Consider the following 19,204-nt stretch of genomic DNA (forward strand, 5'->3'; position numbering starts at 1 on the left):
TATGTGTCTTTGGGTTTGTATTGAATGCTTCAGCAATTCTATTGAAAATATGTACAATTCTCTCTGTTTTCTTTGTGACCAGATCTTTTCACTTGATTCCTTAGAAAACAATTTAAAGGTATTGTCACTATTAGGTATCAGGATATAAAATGTCTCAACAATTACTGTTTTCTTAGCTACAGCATATTCTATGAATGCAGTATGTTTGCCTTTTGTGGACCATAATAGAAAGGAAGGAGCTGACAGCTTGTTTTCCGTACGGCAGGATTTGTTTGGCATGAAATTGCTAAGACTAAGGGAGTCAATTCATTTAATTGACTTATTTCAAACTTGTTTTGTTTCTTTGAAACAGTGGCTAGTTCATTCTGAACACACTTCAAAAGGACACTGTGAATCTCTGTATTGCCAGTTATAAAGGAAGGTGAATCCCATTCATATCTCTGATGAATTGCATCTTTTAAATACTTCTTTTTGGGTCTCAAGGCCCCAAATGTATTGCCTTATTAAAGTCTTCAGCTACAAGAGAGAGGGAGCTACTAGCATGGCTCTTGGATTCAAATTCACATCCCTTTGGTCTGTTCAGGGCCAGATTTGCTAATCACCTGGGCAACTGCAAGGCCCATGTTTTCTCCCATGTCTTTGGGCAGACCTAGGCTGAGTCTTGGTGGGACTTTTCAGGATGATGATGCCTGCTTGGTGAGGTGTTTTGTCGTCTTATGTCTGTTGGTTCATGTGTTTATTTTTGGAGTGGTCTAAGCAGTATGTTATGACATTTTAGTGTGAAAATTAAATCATATAAGGGCCCCAGAGTATGTGACAGGCACTCAGATATGTTTTTTAAATAAAATACGGTGCACTCTGTTCCATGAATATTAGAATTCATTAACATATCAAAGTCCATTACCATCTGAAAAAATATACTTTATTATTCATTGCCTTAAACACAATTTATATTCAATGAGTTTTGGTACTTGGAAAAGCTAGCTTCGGCTTCAACAATAGCAACAAAATAGAACTTGGAACTGCAGCAGTGTGTGCAAATCCTGCAGTTACTTACTTTTGCAGCCGATAGGTAAAGCAGTACTGTTATTCATATATATTAATTGATGCAGATTACAGTTGTTTCTGGTTTACTCTAAATTAAGATAAATTTGTGCTTCAGGAAAAATTACTTCATTCATCATGGTTATGGCTAAAATTTGGGAACATCAAAGTGAGCGTTAAGTGATGAGATTAAATGGATTAAAAGCACAGTTTAGAGTACTGTCTTCTTTCCTCTCAACAGAAATGCACTCTCTGCAATCAGCCTGGAGCTACTATTGGATGTGAAATTAAAGCCTGTATCAAGACTTACCATTACCACTGTGGAGTACAAGACAAAGCTAAATACATTGAGAATATGTCACGAGGAATTTACAAGTAAGACCCCTAATAGTTAAGTTTGTAATGGCAATTTTTTCCCATCTCCTCTGTGATAACTTTAAGAGTTGCTTTTCTTTTCAGATAAAACATTTTGATGATGCAGTAATGCTGATTAACCCATCACTCCGCTGCATTGCAGGCACTAGGCAGAACACTACTGTACATTTTTGGAAGTTCAGATAAGGTGACTGTTGCAGTTCAAAAGCTAGTTAGGTGAAAGCTTGTACAAAGTCAGTTTTGTTACTTGAACCATCGTGTTCAAGTCGAATGTCTTAGAAAAATAAATTAAATCAGGTTCTGTTATAAATGTAGAGAATGTTACTTAAAGCAAAAAAAAAAAAAAAAAAAAAAAATCTAAAGCAATCCTATTCTACAACACAATGGCAACATTAAATTTCTCTGCACAAAGCTCAGAGAATCTCTTTGTATTCTCCCCACTTTAATTTCCATTTCCTCTTGTCCCAAGGCCTTGCATCATCGCTGTCAAAGAAATTAAAAGAATTGGATGGGTGTTCCTGTCAACATCCATCTTTGACTGGCCAAAGGGCTTGCTGTTTGACTGTTCTGAGGTTCTTCCTCTCCAATTAGGCTCAGCATACTGCTGTCTGAGTATTCCTAGCTTTTAATCACCCTGAGAGCAATAGAGCCAGACCACTAATTGACATCATGGCTTCTTGTGGCATTGTAGATCATTGACACTAGACCACTGGATTGACTTCATATATTTTCTCCTTAACCTGAACCACTTACGCTCGTTTTAACGAGTCAGATGAGTATAAATATGTGCAAAACTGGAAGTATTTTCTGTTAAATTTATTATAAAACGAAAAATATTGTGCAAGTGAAAATAACTCATAATTTTTTTCAAAATAATTTTCAAACATTTCCCAAATATTTTTAGTGATCCTTCTAACTTAATTCAGAACTTCTGTGTACCCACTTATAAATACATGAAGTGTTTTAAAAATAAAACAGAAGCAAAAATAAATTAAATTCTTTTTCTCACTGATTAGTGAAATCTAACTCAAATTGCAGAAGTCGCAAGTAAACTCCTGCCATGTTATGCTTTCTGAGGGGTCACTGTTGTATCTTTTTTCCTGTTTCTTTACTGTTCATAAACTGTTCCAACTTCCTTTCATAGTTGCAGGCATAAACCTACTGCAATTGACCTTGACAGGTTGCATGTTGTTTTGGCCACAAGGGGGCATTCTGTGAGCAGTGTGATCGCAATCCTGCTTCTTCAGAACTCGAATTGATCTGTCTTAAAGTTTTTCTGCGTACACTATTCTGTAAAGCCTGCATTCTGCCTGACTTTCCTCTCATTTCAGCTTATGTATTGGTTTCAGATTGATAGTCAACTTAAGAGCCATGAATGAATGAATGAAAATTATTACAAATTGACACAAACAATCACAATTTTTATGAGCACCCATACTACCTCAGAATGTCCATTTGTTTTTGTTATGTAAATATCCATAAGAACACAGTTTCTGATCCATTTTATCATGTAGGTTTTAGACAAAGTCTATCACAAAACTTCTTAGAACTCACTAGTACTACTAACCATGTTCATGAGAAATCAGGTCTTTACATATGCAATCATTAGACATCTAGACATACAGCATTTTAGACAAGAACCAAACTGATATTTTATTTGAAAATATTTTTTTTAAATTGTCCCAGACTTAAGCCGTAGTACACGTCAGTCAGTTTTCATAGGCCATTGCAGACCATTGAAAGTAATGAAAATGCTATCACAGCCTTATCTCTGTTGGAACAAGCTTGCTAGTGTAAATAGGTAGTGATTAATTATAATAAAAAGAGAGCATAAATAGTATCCACTAATGATAACATATAGATATAAAGCCCGTCATAAACAATCTTTGTCTCTGCCCAGTGTTACAGTTGGTTGGCACAGGTCAACAGAACTTTCTTAGTCTAAGGTTCTTATCTGTGGAACTCTCTCAGAAGGATGTCTGCTGGTGTTTCTCATTGATTGCTTTTTAGGACGAGGCAGTGCCTGTTCTGGCATGTGTACTGGTGACCAGTTTTTGGGCTTCTGCCTTTGTTTTTGTGTTTAACCCCTCTTTGTTATCTTTTATCAGTTGGGAATTTTTTGTTTTGTTAATGATCTTGGGTTTGCCCCTTTAAAGGACTCCTTGGGTCTAGCCAGTGATTTATTCAGGCTAGCTAATCTTTATTTCTAATGTCAGATGTTGTCTGACCGGTGCGTTATACATGAATTCAACAATAACTGTTACTTGGCTTTTTGTTTCCTGGTAAATCCCCTATTGTTTCTTTTATTGTCTTAGACTCTATTGTAAAAACCATAGTGGAAATGATGAAAGGGATGAAGAGGATGAAGAAAGAGAAAGCAAAAGCCGTGGGAAATCAAGCTCTGACCATAGTAGCATTCCTCAGCAACAACTCAATGGAAATTAGGTATGGAAGTTACTCCTGGCAGCTCTCGTGAGACTGAGAAATACAACATACATTTCGTGTAGTTAATTGCAGTAAAATGTTTAAATCTAACATATGCAGATAAGTGCTTTTTATTGGTGTACTGCAAAAGAAGGGGAATGTTTTTATTTTTACTTCAGCTGGTTTTGTAACAGTATCAGAGGGGAGGTCTCACGTCTGTCGATAAAGATAGTTGTAACGTCAAATCTGCTAGATACTCTTCTCTTTATAGGATTTTAAATTTACTATTGTTTTTATTATTTTTAAACAGGTTCAAGGGACAGACTTAGAGAACGGGGAATGAATAAGACATCCATAACTACTAATTCTTTTTAATTGTTTTCTAAGATCAGAAAAGGGTTAGTAACTTTTACGACCTGATTCTGTTAGAAATTTCATTGAACTGCCTGAAACGTTCATGTGTGTGAGCCTTCAATAAGTGGCAGAGTTTTACATGTCAATATTATGTAGTTTGTAGTCTGCAGTGTCTGGAAAAAATTGAAACACTATATAAATGATATGTAATATGTACAGTGTCAAAAGTTAAGGCAGACATTGAAATGAAGTAAGCTCTATATTTCTGGACTGAATAAAAATCTTAAGATTTGGAATGTGTAAGTTGTTTAGTGGATTCATACACCAAGGGAAAGTCTTAGTAAGATTAATTAACATGGACAGGTCCATGGTGGCAACAAGCTGGTAACTCATGAATTTCGCATTTTCTTTATTTACAAAATATGGAAGATAAATGTGGGGGGAAATCGCTCTCTGTTTTTGCTTGCAAAGCACACAGTAGAAAAGAATTCAGTGCACGCAGAAGCATGCTTGAACCTTTCAGTTTGTTCCTGTTGTGATTGTTCCTACTGCCCAGCTTTCCTTGCTGGAGATTTACTTGAGCAGCTGTTGGTTACAAGCTGCAAGCTTCAGTACTCATGCCAAAGGGCTGTAGTTTGTTCTTTCCCCAACAGTCCACCTTCTCTATCTTCCCTAAGTACCAAGAACCTCTCACTACGTGTGACTGAAACTAACTTTTGGAAGCTGCAATTCAACCTCTTTAGATTTCAAAGAGTTACTACTTTAACTTACTATGGAATTTAGCCACCTTATCTGACATCCATACCTCAAGTGCTCTGTGTTGAGTGGAACGCTTCATGTTTTGTCCAAAATATGTATACAGGTCCCACATGCTGTAAGAAGGAGGAGGAAACAACCTTTTTTGTAAATCAGTATTTATTTTGAATCTTGTGACCACTATTTCAGAAGATTTACTTACCATTCTTAATGCTTTTAGCATTTGATTAATTTTTCTTGTCATGGCATTTCACAAATCTAGAGGTCGATGTTCCATTAGAAAATAATCAGGTTTAGGTTATACCAAATTTAACAGCTCAGTTCCCTAACTTCTTCTCATATAACTCTGGCATGTCTAGTTGCTAAAAAATAGCTTCTTCCGGTGCTGTTATTGAAGCACTTTAGCGGATTCATTTAAAATAAAACCAAAAGCTTAACCTAATAAATAAGTCTGTCTAATGCTTCCATGGCACCTCATTGCTTAGGAAGGGTTCTGACATTTTCTGAATACTGAATAAACCTAGATTTGAAGTAAAGCAGCAAGCAAGATACTCTGACAATTAAACAAAAAATAGCGTGAAGGTTCATCTGCAGTTGATATTACAAAAGCAGTTCATTTGTAACATAAGTTTCGGTAGCATTTTTTACTTGTATTTTTAAAAGATTTAAGGTGTCTCTGTCTTTTCATGTGTTTCCTTAATGTCTCAAGGGACTCAACTGTTGTATATTAAATTTCTAACAATTTATCATGTTAGAATTCAACCCGTTTTGGGGAAGAATGCAGTTTTAGTAGAAATATTACTGTGTACAGAAAATATTCAGTTACTGCTCTAAACATGCCATTGATCATTCTTATTTTGTATTTGTAACTTTCAAAATTAAAGGCATGACTTGAATTGCAATGACAGATTGATTGAGATTGTTTACCAAGGTGTTTGCTTTCTTCTAGAATATGAACATTTTTCAGCTACACAGAACAGTTACAGAATGCAAAATAATGTCAGTCACACTGTCCAGCTCAGTTTGAGATTGTGTGCCTCAGACTTGGCCTTCCCATGAAATAAAGGCACTTTCATTGTTTTAACTGCTGTGTTTTTGGCTAAGGAAAGACGAAAGGTAGAATGGGGTGATTTGCCAATATAATCATTGTATTTTTAACTAAATTTTAATTCCTATTGTGTCAATTGCTGGATTAATATTCAGTCTAATAATTCATTATGGGTGTAATCATTTAACCCTCTGCATGCCACTAGCAACCATAACAATACTTTACCTTTGAGTAGCAGAAGAGCAAGTGGCTGGCTACCTGTTATCTCACTGTGTTGAGATGGGCTGACTTAAACCATCATTAATTCAGAACTCATGGAAACTAAAAGTCAATACAGAAAACGTTTTTTGTTACAAGCCTCAAATTCATGGTATAATTTACTTTGTCTTGTCATGTACGCTGGGTAAAAGTGCCTTACAATGTAAAAATTGTATTTATATGTTCCCAAGTAGCATCACCTGCTGGGGAGTAATTCTGTCATGGTGTTAATATTTAGAAGAAATGTACCTCAGCAGTGTATTTACTGTACATCTCCTATGTCCTTAACCATAGTTTTAATAAGCATGAAAATGTATGATAGGTATACAACATTTACATCACTTTTTAAAGACAAAATACTGCCATTACTGTCTTTTTATGCGTATTTTAGCCTGAAATTTTGGACAGTCTCTTTTTTTTGTAAAGCAATGTAATCTTTGCAAGCATATACTTAAGGTTATCTGGAGCATTTACTGCCTTCCCAGAAGTTAGAAGTAACTAATGTGCTTTATAGGCGAAATAGATATGTTTAAATTAACTAGTTAAACTAATAAGGTCTATTTGTTCCTGGCATTTTTTTTTAAATAGGCACCTTTTGCTTTCATCTCATGATCAGAAAACAATCTCGAATTCAAGAAAACTTGTCTTATGAAACTGATTTCACTGAAGTTACTTTTATGTCTTTGGCCCATTTCTTGCTCACAAGAACAGTCTCTCTCTGTTCAAGAGATTCATGGAACCCTCCAATAATGGAAGATTTTTTCCACAAAAAAGTTTAAGTAGTTTCATTCTGTCAGCAAAGGGCTTGCCTTTCAAAAGAGCCCTTCCACGGCCTTTCACCCAGGGAGTGCTGGCAGAGCCTGTTTACAGCCAAGCAATTGTAGGGTAGTGGTGGCTGGAGCAGGAAGGGCTCTAGAAGGCAATAGGTCAAATTCCCTGCGACTCTGGTTTATGCACTGTGGAAGAGGTTCCAGGTGGTGACCCTCCACCAGAGCCCTAGGACATGGTGGCACAAAGTGACCACAAATTTGGTTGTGAGGGAAACGCTAAAGGGCCAGCCTAGCACCAGTGTAGGTGGCACTGGCTGGAAAGGGGACGTGGCCATTGCGGTTAAAGAGTTCACTCATTTAGCAGGTGTTTGCCAACAAGAGAACTCATTACTAGAGCCCTGGTTGGATTTCCACCTGCCAACGCCCATGGAGGGCAGCAGTGAATACGCCACTTACACTCCACAAAGAAGAATCTCCCTTGCACACACGGACTGGTGGTTTAGGGAGGTATAATTACAGCTCCATGTACCAGCTCTGCTGAATTCGGCCATAAGTCTGGTTTTCTAGTGGACGGCAGCTGTAGCAAAACCAGTAGCCAGAAATTGCTGCTTACTGTTGTTCCATATTGGGGGGGGACGGGGGACCTTCCCCTTATAGCAGCGGTTTTCAACCTTATCAAGTGTATGGACCCCTTTTCAATCTCCAAACATTTCACGGACCAGTGCATGCTACTAGTTTTATTTGAAATTGTACATTTTCTTGGTGAGGATGTTTTTCTTTTCTGCGGGCCCCCTGTAGTAGCCTCGTGGACCACCAGGGGTCTGCAGACTACAGACTGGGAACCGCTGCCTTATACGGAACTAGAGCAGAGGAGGTGATAAACCCCTCCTTGAAATGTCACCCTTATCTGATGTGATAACTGCTGTATTCCAAGAAGATTAGTAAAGTTGAACCAATATTCTAGTGGAATTAACCTTCACTGTAAGCACAGCAAAACTGAAGCGTAAGAGGACTGAAAGTACATTGCAGCAAATAACAACTCTCCTTCCATTTCATTATAAACAGATTCCATTGTATTAATGATGGAGATTAACAGAGCACAGCTCTTGATTTATATGTACTTGCTGAAGCAGTTTCTATGTATGCATATGTACGCACACTCATTAGTCAGCAGACACATCTCAAACCTGAAAGGATTCTGGAAGACTGTTGCTTGTTGAAAAGCACTCAGGTTAGACCAACTTTATTTAGCATCTTTAGCATACCTTTACATCAGATGTAAAGACAAGGAATGTTTAAAGAGGATAATCACATTCCTGTCTGCTATATTATGTATATTTTGTTCCTGTTATATTGGCTTTACTTCCAAAGTTGTAGTTTGCAGTATTAGTTTCTTTTATTGGTATCTTTGCATATATATTCAATAAATGAGCTATGAATTTCATATTTGTGTATCTGTCCTGTTTATGAAAGCACAACATTAAAACCGCACACCTCTGCATGTCACTTCCATGTATAACTGCAATGGGTTTTGTTAGTAGTATGTTATTTCATAATGAGGTACTTAGAGGACTGCTTATTGTAATTAAGTCACTGTAGAAACGAATAGCTAGCCAAGTGTAGGGGAAATAGATATTGCAGCTGTAGGATGATATGCAAGATGCAGTAGTAGTCAGAGGTTTTTGGTTTTCCTTTGTAAGTGCCAGGATTTGTTTAGTCTTATAGCTGCCTGGAGTAAGGCAGCAAGAGCGTTGAGTGGTCTTACAAGTGCCAGGCTGTGTTGCAGGCAAACTGGGGGTGGGTGGTTTGCTAGATCCAACAACTGCATACATATTTGTTGAAAATAAATGTTCCCTGTGTGGTCAACTTTTAAGAAGTACACAGTGGGGGGAGGGGGAGAAAAGGTTTAATCATGACGTCCTTAACCGAGGCAACTGTTGACTTAAATCCAAGTTGAAATTATTACTTCTGTGGACTTCAGGGTTGCCCCAATTTAAGGATATCTATCCACTCTGTTTAAATCTGGTTTCTTTCCTTCAGGCTCGCAAAGCTGAATATATTGGAAACAGAGCTTGTTCTCCAAGTGCCTGTCTCTGTGTATTCACTGCTGGCGCGCTTGCGCCCGGCACACTCCTCTTCAGATTCTCCTGGCCAGCAGCATTCATTGAGGCTGCCGATGGGCTCTGAAGATGTCTACACTGTGTTCCGGACACGAGTAGACAGAATTGCGCTAGCTCCGTGTGGATGTTGGAATGCGGGTGGTGGCACAGACTAGCCACTGAAGTCCAAGCCCAGCTGATCCCCTGGGGTCAAGCTCGGGTGCCTAGTCTGAGCCGCCACCCATCCTGCTGCATCCCCACACTGTAGTGCGCTAGCGTGAGTCTGTCTACCCATGCTGGGACTCGCCCCTTGCAGCTGCAGCGAAGAGACACCCTGAGTGGCCTCCCGCTGAGCATAAAGCAGTGGTTCCCAGACTTTTCACTGAGGTGACTCACCAACTGCATTCTGCCTTTTTGCAACCCATCATTACGTATACACTGTACGTGTGTGTGAGAAATTATTTAGTGTGTTGTAAATCCTGTACCCCTGCAACCCAATATTGATTGCGTGTTAAGGGAAAGCAGTCTCCGCTATATTGAGTGTTGCTGTCACAAATCCTGAGTGTGGCCAGGGCTGGATTAACACACAGGCAAACCAGGCGTGTGACTGGAGCTAAGATTTGAGGGAGGGCAGGGGCACAAAATCAAATACCAGCGTCCTTCCTGCCTCCTCGCCCCACCAAGGGAACACGGACCTCCTGCAGCAATATGCTATGCCCTGCCACTGCAACCTTAACTCCAGCCTGGTGCAGCGGGGAGGCCCTGGGGTTGGGGATTGGAGAGTGAGCCCACACATCCCCCTGCAGCGGCTCCTGTTCCCCTGGGCTGGGAGCATCTGAACCAAACCTGAGTGGCACTGTGATCCCGTGAGCCAGGTTGCAAACACCCAGAGCAGGACAGGAACTGTTGCTGCAGGGTGAGGGCAGGAGTGGGGGGCTTGCTTTCCAAACCTCCCTGAGGCCTCCCTCTGCCCTGGAGGATCAGGATTCACAGGGTAGGAAACACTAGCATAAAGGATGGGGTGATCCCAACCACCCCTCGGTTCCTTCACACCACTTGTGGAGTTGGAACTTGCAGTGAACAAGCCCCGTCACTCGCTGTGCAGTTTTGCCCATTCTCTTGATGAGGAGGTGAGAATGTGTGATCAGTGGCAATTACTTTTTGTAATGAGAGAACCATTCCGAGTCCCGATTCAGACCCAGACCCTGATAATCAATGGTTGTGAATAGGCCTCAACTACTCTAACTAAATGGACTTTGCTTTTATCCACCTTCCCCATTGTTGTTACTTCCCTTGGATATCCATATATATGCCTCCTATGTGATTTCTGTTCCTTACATCTGACGAAGTGGGTTACAGCCCACGAAAGCTTATGCCTGCAGAAATTAAATGTGTTAGTCTTTAAAGTGCTACAGGACTCTGGTGGTTTTCGCTGTATACAGACTACCACAGACTAACCCCTCTGGAACTTTATACAGTAAATGTTTCTTTAGCCAGTAGCTATGAGTAAAAATAGCTTGTAAAAATCAGCAGTACGGGTCAAACAGCTTCACTGCCATCTTCCCTCCTGGTGTGAAGCGGTAGAGCAGAGCTATAATTTTGGACCTTGGTCACTCTCCGTGACAATAGCTGATTGGACTAAACCGAGGCAGCTGTTCTTGTGCTCTCATTACCACTTGCTGCTGTACGGTGTCAGTTTCACCTGTTTCTGCTCTTGCCAGACTGCCAGTGACTCATTCAGGACTAAGTTCAGAGCTGGGATTTAAAGCATAATGACAAATGGATTCCAGAGATCTGTTGCGCTCTAAGCAATGCGCAGCCCCTTAATTTAAAGTTGAAATTCCCAGGTGACTTGTCAAGGAGCGCGTGCCCACCCAGAGATCAGTAACTGCCACAGTGGGGTCGCTTTTGAGTAAAGAAAGGCAGACGAGGGAGCAGCCAGTTCAAGCAGCATTCTCAACTTTTCAGATGCATGAACTAAACACGATGATGTAAACCTGAAAAGTACGCTCCGTAAAAGAGGTCTGTCAAAAAGAAAATAGGCCCAGTAACACCCTACAAATCCCATAGGAGGTCAGTCCGGATGATCAGAATGGCCCATTGTCACCTTAATGTCTATGAATTGTTGCTTGCCTTTGCTGTACTATTTGACCGTTTTTTACTCACTTGCTAGGCCAAATTATTCCCCTCAACAATAAATGGCATCACTTTGTTCTATATATTTTAAACACACACAGGCTAATGTTTAACGATTTAACTGTTCTTTGTATCAAGATGTGGTGTTAGTTTAAACAAAACAAGCTTTACTTTTTCTGTATTTTGATCATTTCTCAGTTGTAGTAAAACTGTTTATTTTCAAAGATAGCTGAAAATGATCCAGGGACAGTTACTGTTTCACCGGAATCCTTGTCAACACATAGTAATATTGCACAATAGATGTAACATGGTTCTATTTTCAACTAGTGTTTTTTTCAATTTCTCATTAACCAGAGAAACTTAACTTCTTATATGCTGAAGTGAAATTATACCCAATTATCTGATTAGTGTGATGATTAAACAAAAAGTTAATTTAATTGTGTCTTATATTCTTTTGGAGCACATCAATAACGGGTATGTTTAAGAGACAAGGTGGGAGAAGTAACATCTTTTATTGGACCAACTTCTGTTGGTGAGAGAGACAAGATTTTGATCTTACATACAGCTCTCGCTTTGTGTAGCTTGAAAGTTTGTCTCTCTCACCAGCAGAAGTTAGTGCAATAAAAGATATTACCTCACCCACCTTGTCTCCCTGATATCCTGGGACCAACACAGCTACAACACCACTGCACAGAGTGATATGCTTGTTATTCTGAATCTTGTAATTTAAGAAGTATTTGGCAGCGATTCAAAGAACAAGGAAGTCTATCCCATCTCACTCCTGATCGCAAATGCCATTCTGACAACATACAGAACAATATTTACACTAGAACAGAACGGAATTTTAGAAACGCTAATTCAGATTCTGATGAAACTTAACAGCTCCAGACTGGGATAAACATTTGGCACTTAAAAAAATTCTTGGTCACATCATTGTAAAATTTGTCTCAGTGTGTCAGTTACCCCTGCAGTTCATACAGATCTGTAAGTTGGGCAGGTGAAATTCAGATGGGGGAAAAACAGACCAAATGAAAACCTGAGATTTGGCAAAATTTATATCTGAAAAGAAATTCTATCATCCCCACACCAGTGACTTTTATGATGCTGTCGATTTCCTAAGTGGCGTACAAAGCTCTGTCTGCCAATTGTAACTGAGACCGTGATTAGTCCCCTAGACAAACCTAGAGAGAGAGGTTCCCTGCTTTCAGGGCCTCCAACTTTTTGGAGACAGGCTAGATTCCTCCTTGGAGACAGAGGGGAAATGGATGGGGAAAGATGGTGGGGAGAAGGGAGGGCTGAAAGAGCTTCTCTGCAATCAGTGCTTCTCTCTGAAGACTCCTCTGGCTACTTTAGAACTTCCTTGACATCTCATCTGTAACTAAGTGTTGTGTCTCTTCATTTCTGGGCAGTTTATAAAGCATGGTGAAAAGGCTAGAATGATCATAGAATAGATCATATAGAATCACATAGATCATATAGAATAGATCATAGATAGAATGATCATCGAATAGAAAATTAGGGTTGGCAGGGACCTCAGGAGGTCATCTAGTCCCACCCCCTGCACAAAGCAGGATCAACCTCAGCTAAATCATCCCAGCCAGGGCTTTGTCAAGTCACAGCTTAAAGACCGCTGAAGATGGAGATTCCACCACCTCCCTAGGTAACCCATTCCAGTGCTTCACCACCCTCCTAGTGAAAAACTTTTTCCTAATATCCAACCTAGATCTCCCCCATTGCAACTTGAGGCCATTGCTCCTTGTTCTGTCGTCCGCCACCACTGAGAACAGCCTAGCTCCATCCTCCCTGGAACCCCCCTTCAGGTAGTTAAAAGCTGCTATCAAATCTCCTCTCATTCTTCTCTTCTGCAGACTAAACAAGCCCAGTTCCCTCAGCCTCTCCTCCTAAGTCTTGTGCTCCAGCCTCCTAATCATTTTTGTTGCCCTCTGCTGGACTCTCTCCAATTTGCCACATCCTTCCTGTAGTGGGGGGCCCAAAACTGGATACAATACTCCAAATGTGGCCTCACCAATGCCGAATAGAGGGGAATGATCACTTCCCGTGATCTGCTGGCAATGCTCCCACTAATGCAGCCCAATATGCTATTAGCCTTCTTGGCAACCAGGGCACACTGCTGACTCATATCCAGCTTTTTGTTCACTGTTACCCCCAGGTCCTTTTCTGCAGAACGGCTGCCTAGCCAATCAGTCCCCAGTCTGTAGCGATGCATAGGATTCGTCTGTCCTAAGTGGAGGACTCTGCACTTTGTCCTTGTTGAACCTCATCAGATTTCTTTTGGTCCTATCCTCCAATTTGTCTAGGTCCCTCTGTATCCTATCCCTACCTTCCAGGGTATCTCCCACTCTCCCTAGCTTAGTGTCATCTGTAAACTTGCTGAGGGTGCAATCTGCCCCATCCTCCAGATCATTAATGAAGATGTTGAGCAAAACCGGCCCCAGGACTGACCCCTGGGGCGCTCTGCTTGTGACCGGCTGCCAGGTAGACATGGAGTGCAGAACTGCATCTTTCCCATGTCTCTTGACAGCGTGCCTTCATTCAAACACTGAGTAATTACAGATATTGGTGTAAGAACTTGAGGATACATGTTAACTGAATTCTGGGCTAGTAAACTGCTTGACACTAGAGCCCATCTCCAGGAACTCAGTCTATGCCATTTAATCCTGGCCTCTGCAGTGCCCGCGTATTGTGAAGTAGACAGCTATGAAGTAAGGACCAGGTTGTCAGCTCATTTCACATAGTCCATTTTGAACATCTGACAGGCAGTGGTAACTGCCTGCCCTTGTTAACCCAGGCTGGACAGTTCTCATGTTGGAGGAGTTGATAATCTGGCTATTTTAATCAGGGATGGGGGGGGGAGGGGCAGGAGCCAGGGTTTAGCCCTGGCGTGAGGTGCTGCCAGCTGGGGGCAGAGGGGAAAACCCCCGCACAGGGAGAGGCAGGGGGGTAATAGTTACCCTGATGGGATGAGCCACCTGCCTTGTTTGCAATAATGGTGGGGGAGGGGAGGGGCGCGGTGCGGCTGTTTTGTTTCCCCTCACAGGATGGTATGTTTCAGCACCAACTTCCCAGGGCTGGGTTCTTCAAGGCCCAGGGCACCCCACCGCTAGACATGGCAGCTCCTCTCTATCGGCTGTAATGTGCTGACGTTATTTCTTGTAAAAGAAAAGACTAGCAGGATCTTATTCAGGGGGACAAGGCAACACGCCACGTTTCTTATGAGAAAAACTTACGTTCTTATGTGAATAGCTAATATCTAGTACCTACATCCTCCTCCCCCCAAATGTTCTGCAGTGTGTCAGGTATAGTTACCAGTCCTCATCGTTGCTCGAGATCGTCGCTTGGGTTCGTCGCTGGTGTTTGCAGCTCGTGGCGGGCCAGGGAAGCCGGCACAAGGGAAAGCAGGATCTCTGTCGGGCATGCACCGACGCTCTTTGATGCTATGCAGAACGTTACCCAAAGCTGTCCAATCTCACTCATTCTTTTCTAGGTTTTAATTCTGATGTGAGTCTATGAGTCCTGCTGTGTCAGAGTGCCTCAGGACTCCCGTGTGATCACTGATCACCAGTCAGTTGCAGACATGACTTTCATCTTGTCTTGATTATACTTGGTTTTTGTTCTTTTCTTTCTGGGGTGGATCTTTCTTCTTGCTTTTTCAGGGATTTGTCTGCATTCTTCAGCCATTAAGGTGGTACTTGCATTTCATCAGGACAGGCTGATCCCATCACACACCCACCCTTCATTCACACCTCTCGTTCACACATCTAAATGAAATTACACAGTATACACCCAAAAACAAGTTTCATCAAGAGTACAAAATGGAGTACCTTATTCAAGATGGAGTTCCAAATTTACAATATGGAGTCTCCTGGGCCATTGGTTACAATGGAACTGGACAAGCTATTAAACAGAGTGACAGAGGTACTTTAGTTATGACAGTAAAGAACAGATGCACAATATTGACTAACAGATGTTCTAAAGGCAATTACTAATGGCTGCCATAAAAGAATGAGCTACAGTTTCTATCGGTAATAATAATAAAAGCACAAGTGATTTGAAACAGCAGAGGGGCAGCAGCAAGTGACTTGGAGACAGCTTTGTCAGTGGTAACTAAAAGGAGCAGCTTTTTCAGAGAACACAGGAAAGCAGTGGCTCTACCAAGCCTCACTAATATGCGCACAGCACGATTTTATGAACGACTCCATTAGCACGGTTTATGTGTGTGTGTTATATAGACAGTAAAGACAACTCATCTGTAATATAAACTCAATTCGTTTATCTATCTGTACCCCTACACTGAGGGGCTACAGGAGACCTGATTCAGTGAAACATTTTACATTCACCCCCTCAAGAACTCTGTGTCACACATGTTGAGTATTTAAAAGAATAGTTTTGCTCTTTTTAAAATGTTATTTTTATTAGTCGTGTTACTCTTACTGCTTCATCATTTACCCTGGTTATCATTGCACGGATGTATGTCATTGTGCTATTTATTTTTTATTTTAATAGCAAATACTCATAAAAATATTTATAAGTAAATAGGTGGTATTCGTTTTAGCAATGATATCTGTGTTTCTAGTATAGCACTTGCTATGGCTTCTATTGTGATTTTTAATTTGGAATTTTTTATTCTAACTTTTTCTACTTATTTTTATAGCATAAGTTTATTCTATTGGATCATGTGACTTCCAATCTGGCTGATTTCCTGGCCTGGTGTCAAAACTTCATTTGCATTTGTTCTACCAAGGGGCATTGCCTTTTGCAACTGTTAGCCTCTCACTCCAGCCCTTTGTGCTTTTTCACGTCATTGCTTGTGTGTAGAGTTTGATTCTCAAATAATCAACAAGGGAAGTATACTAGTGACGCTTTGTGGAATATGAATGACCATTTATAATATTACTGATACCAATATTACAGAATTGCAATAAATATTGTATAAGATATGCCATGCCAGGTATTGATTGGAAAGTCATGATTCGCTAAGATAGCTATAAACATATAAATGTGCTTATCAGCTTTGTATTATGAGTTCTAAATATGTCTGGTATACTTGTATTTCAAACTTGTGCTGTGTTTCTGGGGGGCAACCCCAGACAGGATGGTAGCAACAGTTAGCCTGCTTGACAGTGCATCAAAAGAAATAAACTGTACAATGAATCCAGTCAAAGAACGTGTGGGAACATGCTTTTGGCCCGAGGACTCTGAGGCTTTTCCATGCCATGTGCTGGGTGGTTGCGTTTGGGACAAAGGAAGTACAAGCCTCATGGCAGAAAGAATATAAAAAGACAGCTGCACCACGTGCATTTTGTCTTCATTCCTGGTTTCTACTTCTGGATCAACTACTCAACATCTGAAGCTGTGAACCAAGGGACTGAGACCCATCTAGGTACTGTTACTTGTCAACTCTGTGTTCTGGGGAACCCTTGCGCAGTACCCAGCCTGTCTGACTCATGAAGGACTCCCCCTCACCACACCCCCCTCTGCCTGAACCAGAACTGATCAGAAGAAAGACTTACAAAAAGCAATGAAAATGCAGTAGGGGAGACCCACCTAAACCCCTCTGGACAAGGGTGACAGGATTAAGGCAACTCCCCTAGTCTCATTTGCATCTAAGATAGGACAGGGAAGCACCTCCATTAGCATTCAGAGAGGAGAACAGAGGTTCCAAAGCAGGGACCTGCACTGAACTCTGGGACCAGAGAAGCAGGGGAGCACTGCATGATGGGGGATCTCTGCTTCGGGTCCTAATCGACCCATGCCTGAACACACCCAGCTCAGCATTTATCAGACCAATTCTAGTAATGAACTCTTTATTGGTATTGAAAATACTGAATCTGCCTGACTGCACTCTGAGCTCCCTGGAGTAACATTGCCCATAGCCAGGAATGATCAGTTCCTATTGTCCAGCCTAAACAAAACAACTCCGGTATGCTCCCTTGAGTCATCGTTTACCCATAAACAGATCTAGTGTTCCCCCTTGAACCATTGTTTCTTCCCTACAAAAACCCCTACCCAAGTTCAAAACTCTGTTCTGATGCCTGGGTCCAAAAACTGCATCAGTTCCACTGGGACTTCACCTTTTCCTGACTGATCGTGTGGGACGCTCTGCCTGTCTCAAGCGCTCCGGACTCAAAGCTGAACAGCCTGTCTCCTGGGAACCTTTGACTGGTTCAAGCTGCACTGGGTGGTGAGACCCCAATTCTCTCTCTCTGGTTGGTTAAGCTCACTTTTTCCCCTCAGATCTAATTTGATCTCTCTATCTTACTCCAGGTATAACTTTCTAGACCTGACTTTTGTAATCAGACTTGGGCTAGATTTTCCCCAATACCCCAATTGAAACCGCGTAATACTAACTGTTTGGTGTGTAAGTCTCTCCTTATATGGCTATTACTAGTAGGATCATAACTTTTATATACCTGGCAATAAAATAACTTTTATGATCAAGCTGGTTGCCAGACTCTCTCCGAACTTTGTTTACTCTTTTGTGTTCTCGGCTTCCCTATTTGCTCTGCAGCAACACTCCTCTTACCTAAGCCAAAGATCCCTGTAACGCCCACAAATCCTGTGGGGTCTGCTCATCAAAGGAGTTATTCTTAGGACAAGTGTGACATAAGATTGGGGGGAAGGTGCTGAGTCTGGGGCACATGAGCGTGTCAGCTTGGAAGTGCTGATCGACCCTGCCGGCTCAGACGTGCTGTGTGTGTGTGTTTGACTGATTCTGGGGAGGCACTAAGCCCTGCAGAGCAGCTCCACTGGGAGGTGGGGACTTGCAGAAGGGAAACATAGAGCTCCATACAGAAACACAAGTGACACAAGCAGCACATTGATAACATTTCAGAGACCCCAGAACATAATCCTAATAAATAAGCGTACCCCAAGTTAACGGGCCAATCTGGTAACAGTATGGGATGTGCTCCAGAGGAACTGTACACGCCTGCAAACTCCACAGTTCTGCTAAGAGTCTGATAGATATGGACTTTGAAGTCATTTGTATGCCTCTAAATGTTTTGAGCGTTTAACATCTGTCACCTTGTTTGTTTCTGTTTATAATAAACCTTTAGTTTTAGATACTAAAGGAGTGGCTGGCCTTGTGATCTTTTGGGTAGGCTGGCTGAAGCTTTGAGAGCAAAGGGCTAGGAGGTTCAAACACATCCAGTGATCGTCGGAGCCCTAGGCACATGGAACAACTGCAATGAGCAAGTGCTGCGGGCTCGTGGAATCGGTCAACCTTACGCTTAGCTGATGCGGCATCTCCATGGTGTCGAACACCAGCAGGTGGTCCAGGGACATCTACACAGAACACATCAGCGGGCAAAGGCAATACCAGGAGGAATGAGTCACAGCACAACGGAAAAGCAATGCAGAAAGACCTTTGTTTTGTGGATCATATTTTCTGAAGGACTACCTATCTTGAATTTATTATTCAATGAGGGACAATCAACACTCATCGTTATACTTGCTTGCCACTAACTGACCTCACTATTTCTTTCGTATGAGTGATGTACCTGAATGTTTGAATGCTTATATCTCAACTGTATCATTAAATTGATAACCCTTAATCTGGGATATTGCAGATTATGTACTCTGTGTATCGTATGACTTCTGAACCAAAGCTTGTACCTTTTGGATAATCTATGCATTATTCCCAGTTGTACAGAAACTTTCTTTCAAAAACTCTGTATCTGATCATTTTATAACATTAGCTTTAATACAAAAATTTGATCTGGTAATGTGGCTGACCCTTTGGGGATCGAGAGAACATTTTGGTAAAGGGAATAGAGTTTTAAATCATGTGTCTCTTTACTGGACCTAGTTGCTGATTGGGAGTCTGAGATTGAAATGCAATAAAGGGGGCTGTGTATTTCTTTTTGGGGCGTCTTGATAACCAGTGTGGGGAATCAGTAGCACTGTTTGTGACTGGTTGG

The 19,204-nt window shown here is 41.3% G+C and overlaps 1 protein-coding gene across 2 annotated transcripts in view; it reads left to right on the forward strand.

Annotated features, from left to right (window-relative positions):
* Positions 1-4,493, forward strand: part of PHF6 (PHD finger protein 6) — a 32,676-nt gene extending 28,183 nt beyond the window's left edge. For both annotated transcript variants that reach the window (XM_067548027.1, XM_067548028.1), the window contains exons 9-11: positions 1,286-1,419; positions 3,735-3,864; positions 4,154-4,493. In XM_067548027.1, coding sequence (XP_067404128.1) covers positions 1,286-1,419; positions 3,735-3,864 — 264 coding nt within the window. In that variant the 3' untranslated portion in view covers positions 4,154-4,493. The remainder of the gene's footprint in view (positions 1-1,285; positions 1,420-3,734; positions 3,865-4,153) is intronic.
* The last annotated feature ends 14,711 nt before the right edge of the window (positions 4,494-19,204 follow it).

Source organism: Emydura macquarii, unplaced genomic scaffold (genome assembly GCF_026122565.2).
Source record: "Emydura macquarii macquarii isolate MOO-44397 ecotype Brisbane River unplaced genomic scaffold, CSIRO-AGI_Emac_v2 contig_1253, whole genome shotgun sequence".
Taxonomy (NCBI): Eukaryota; Metazoa; Chordata; order Testudines; family Chelidae; genus Emydura; species Emydura macquarii.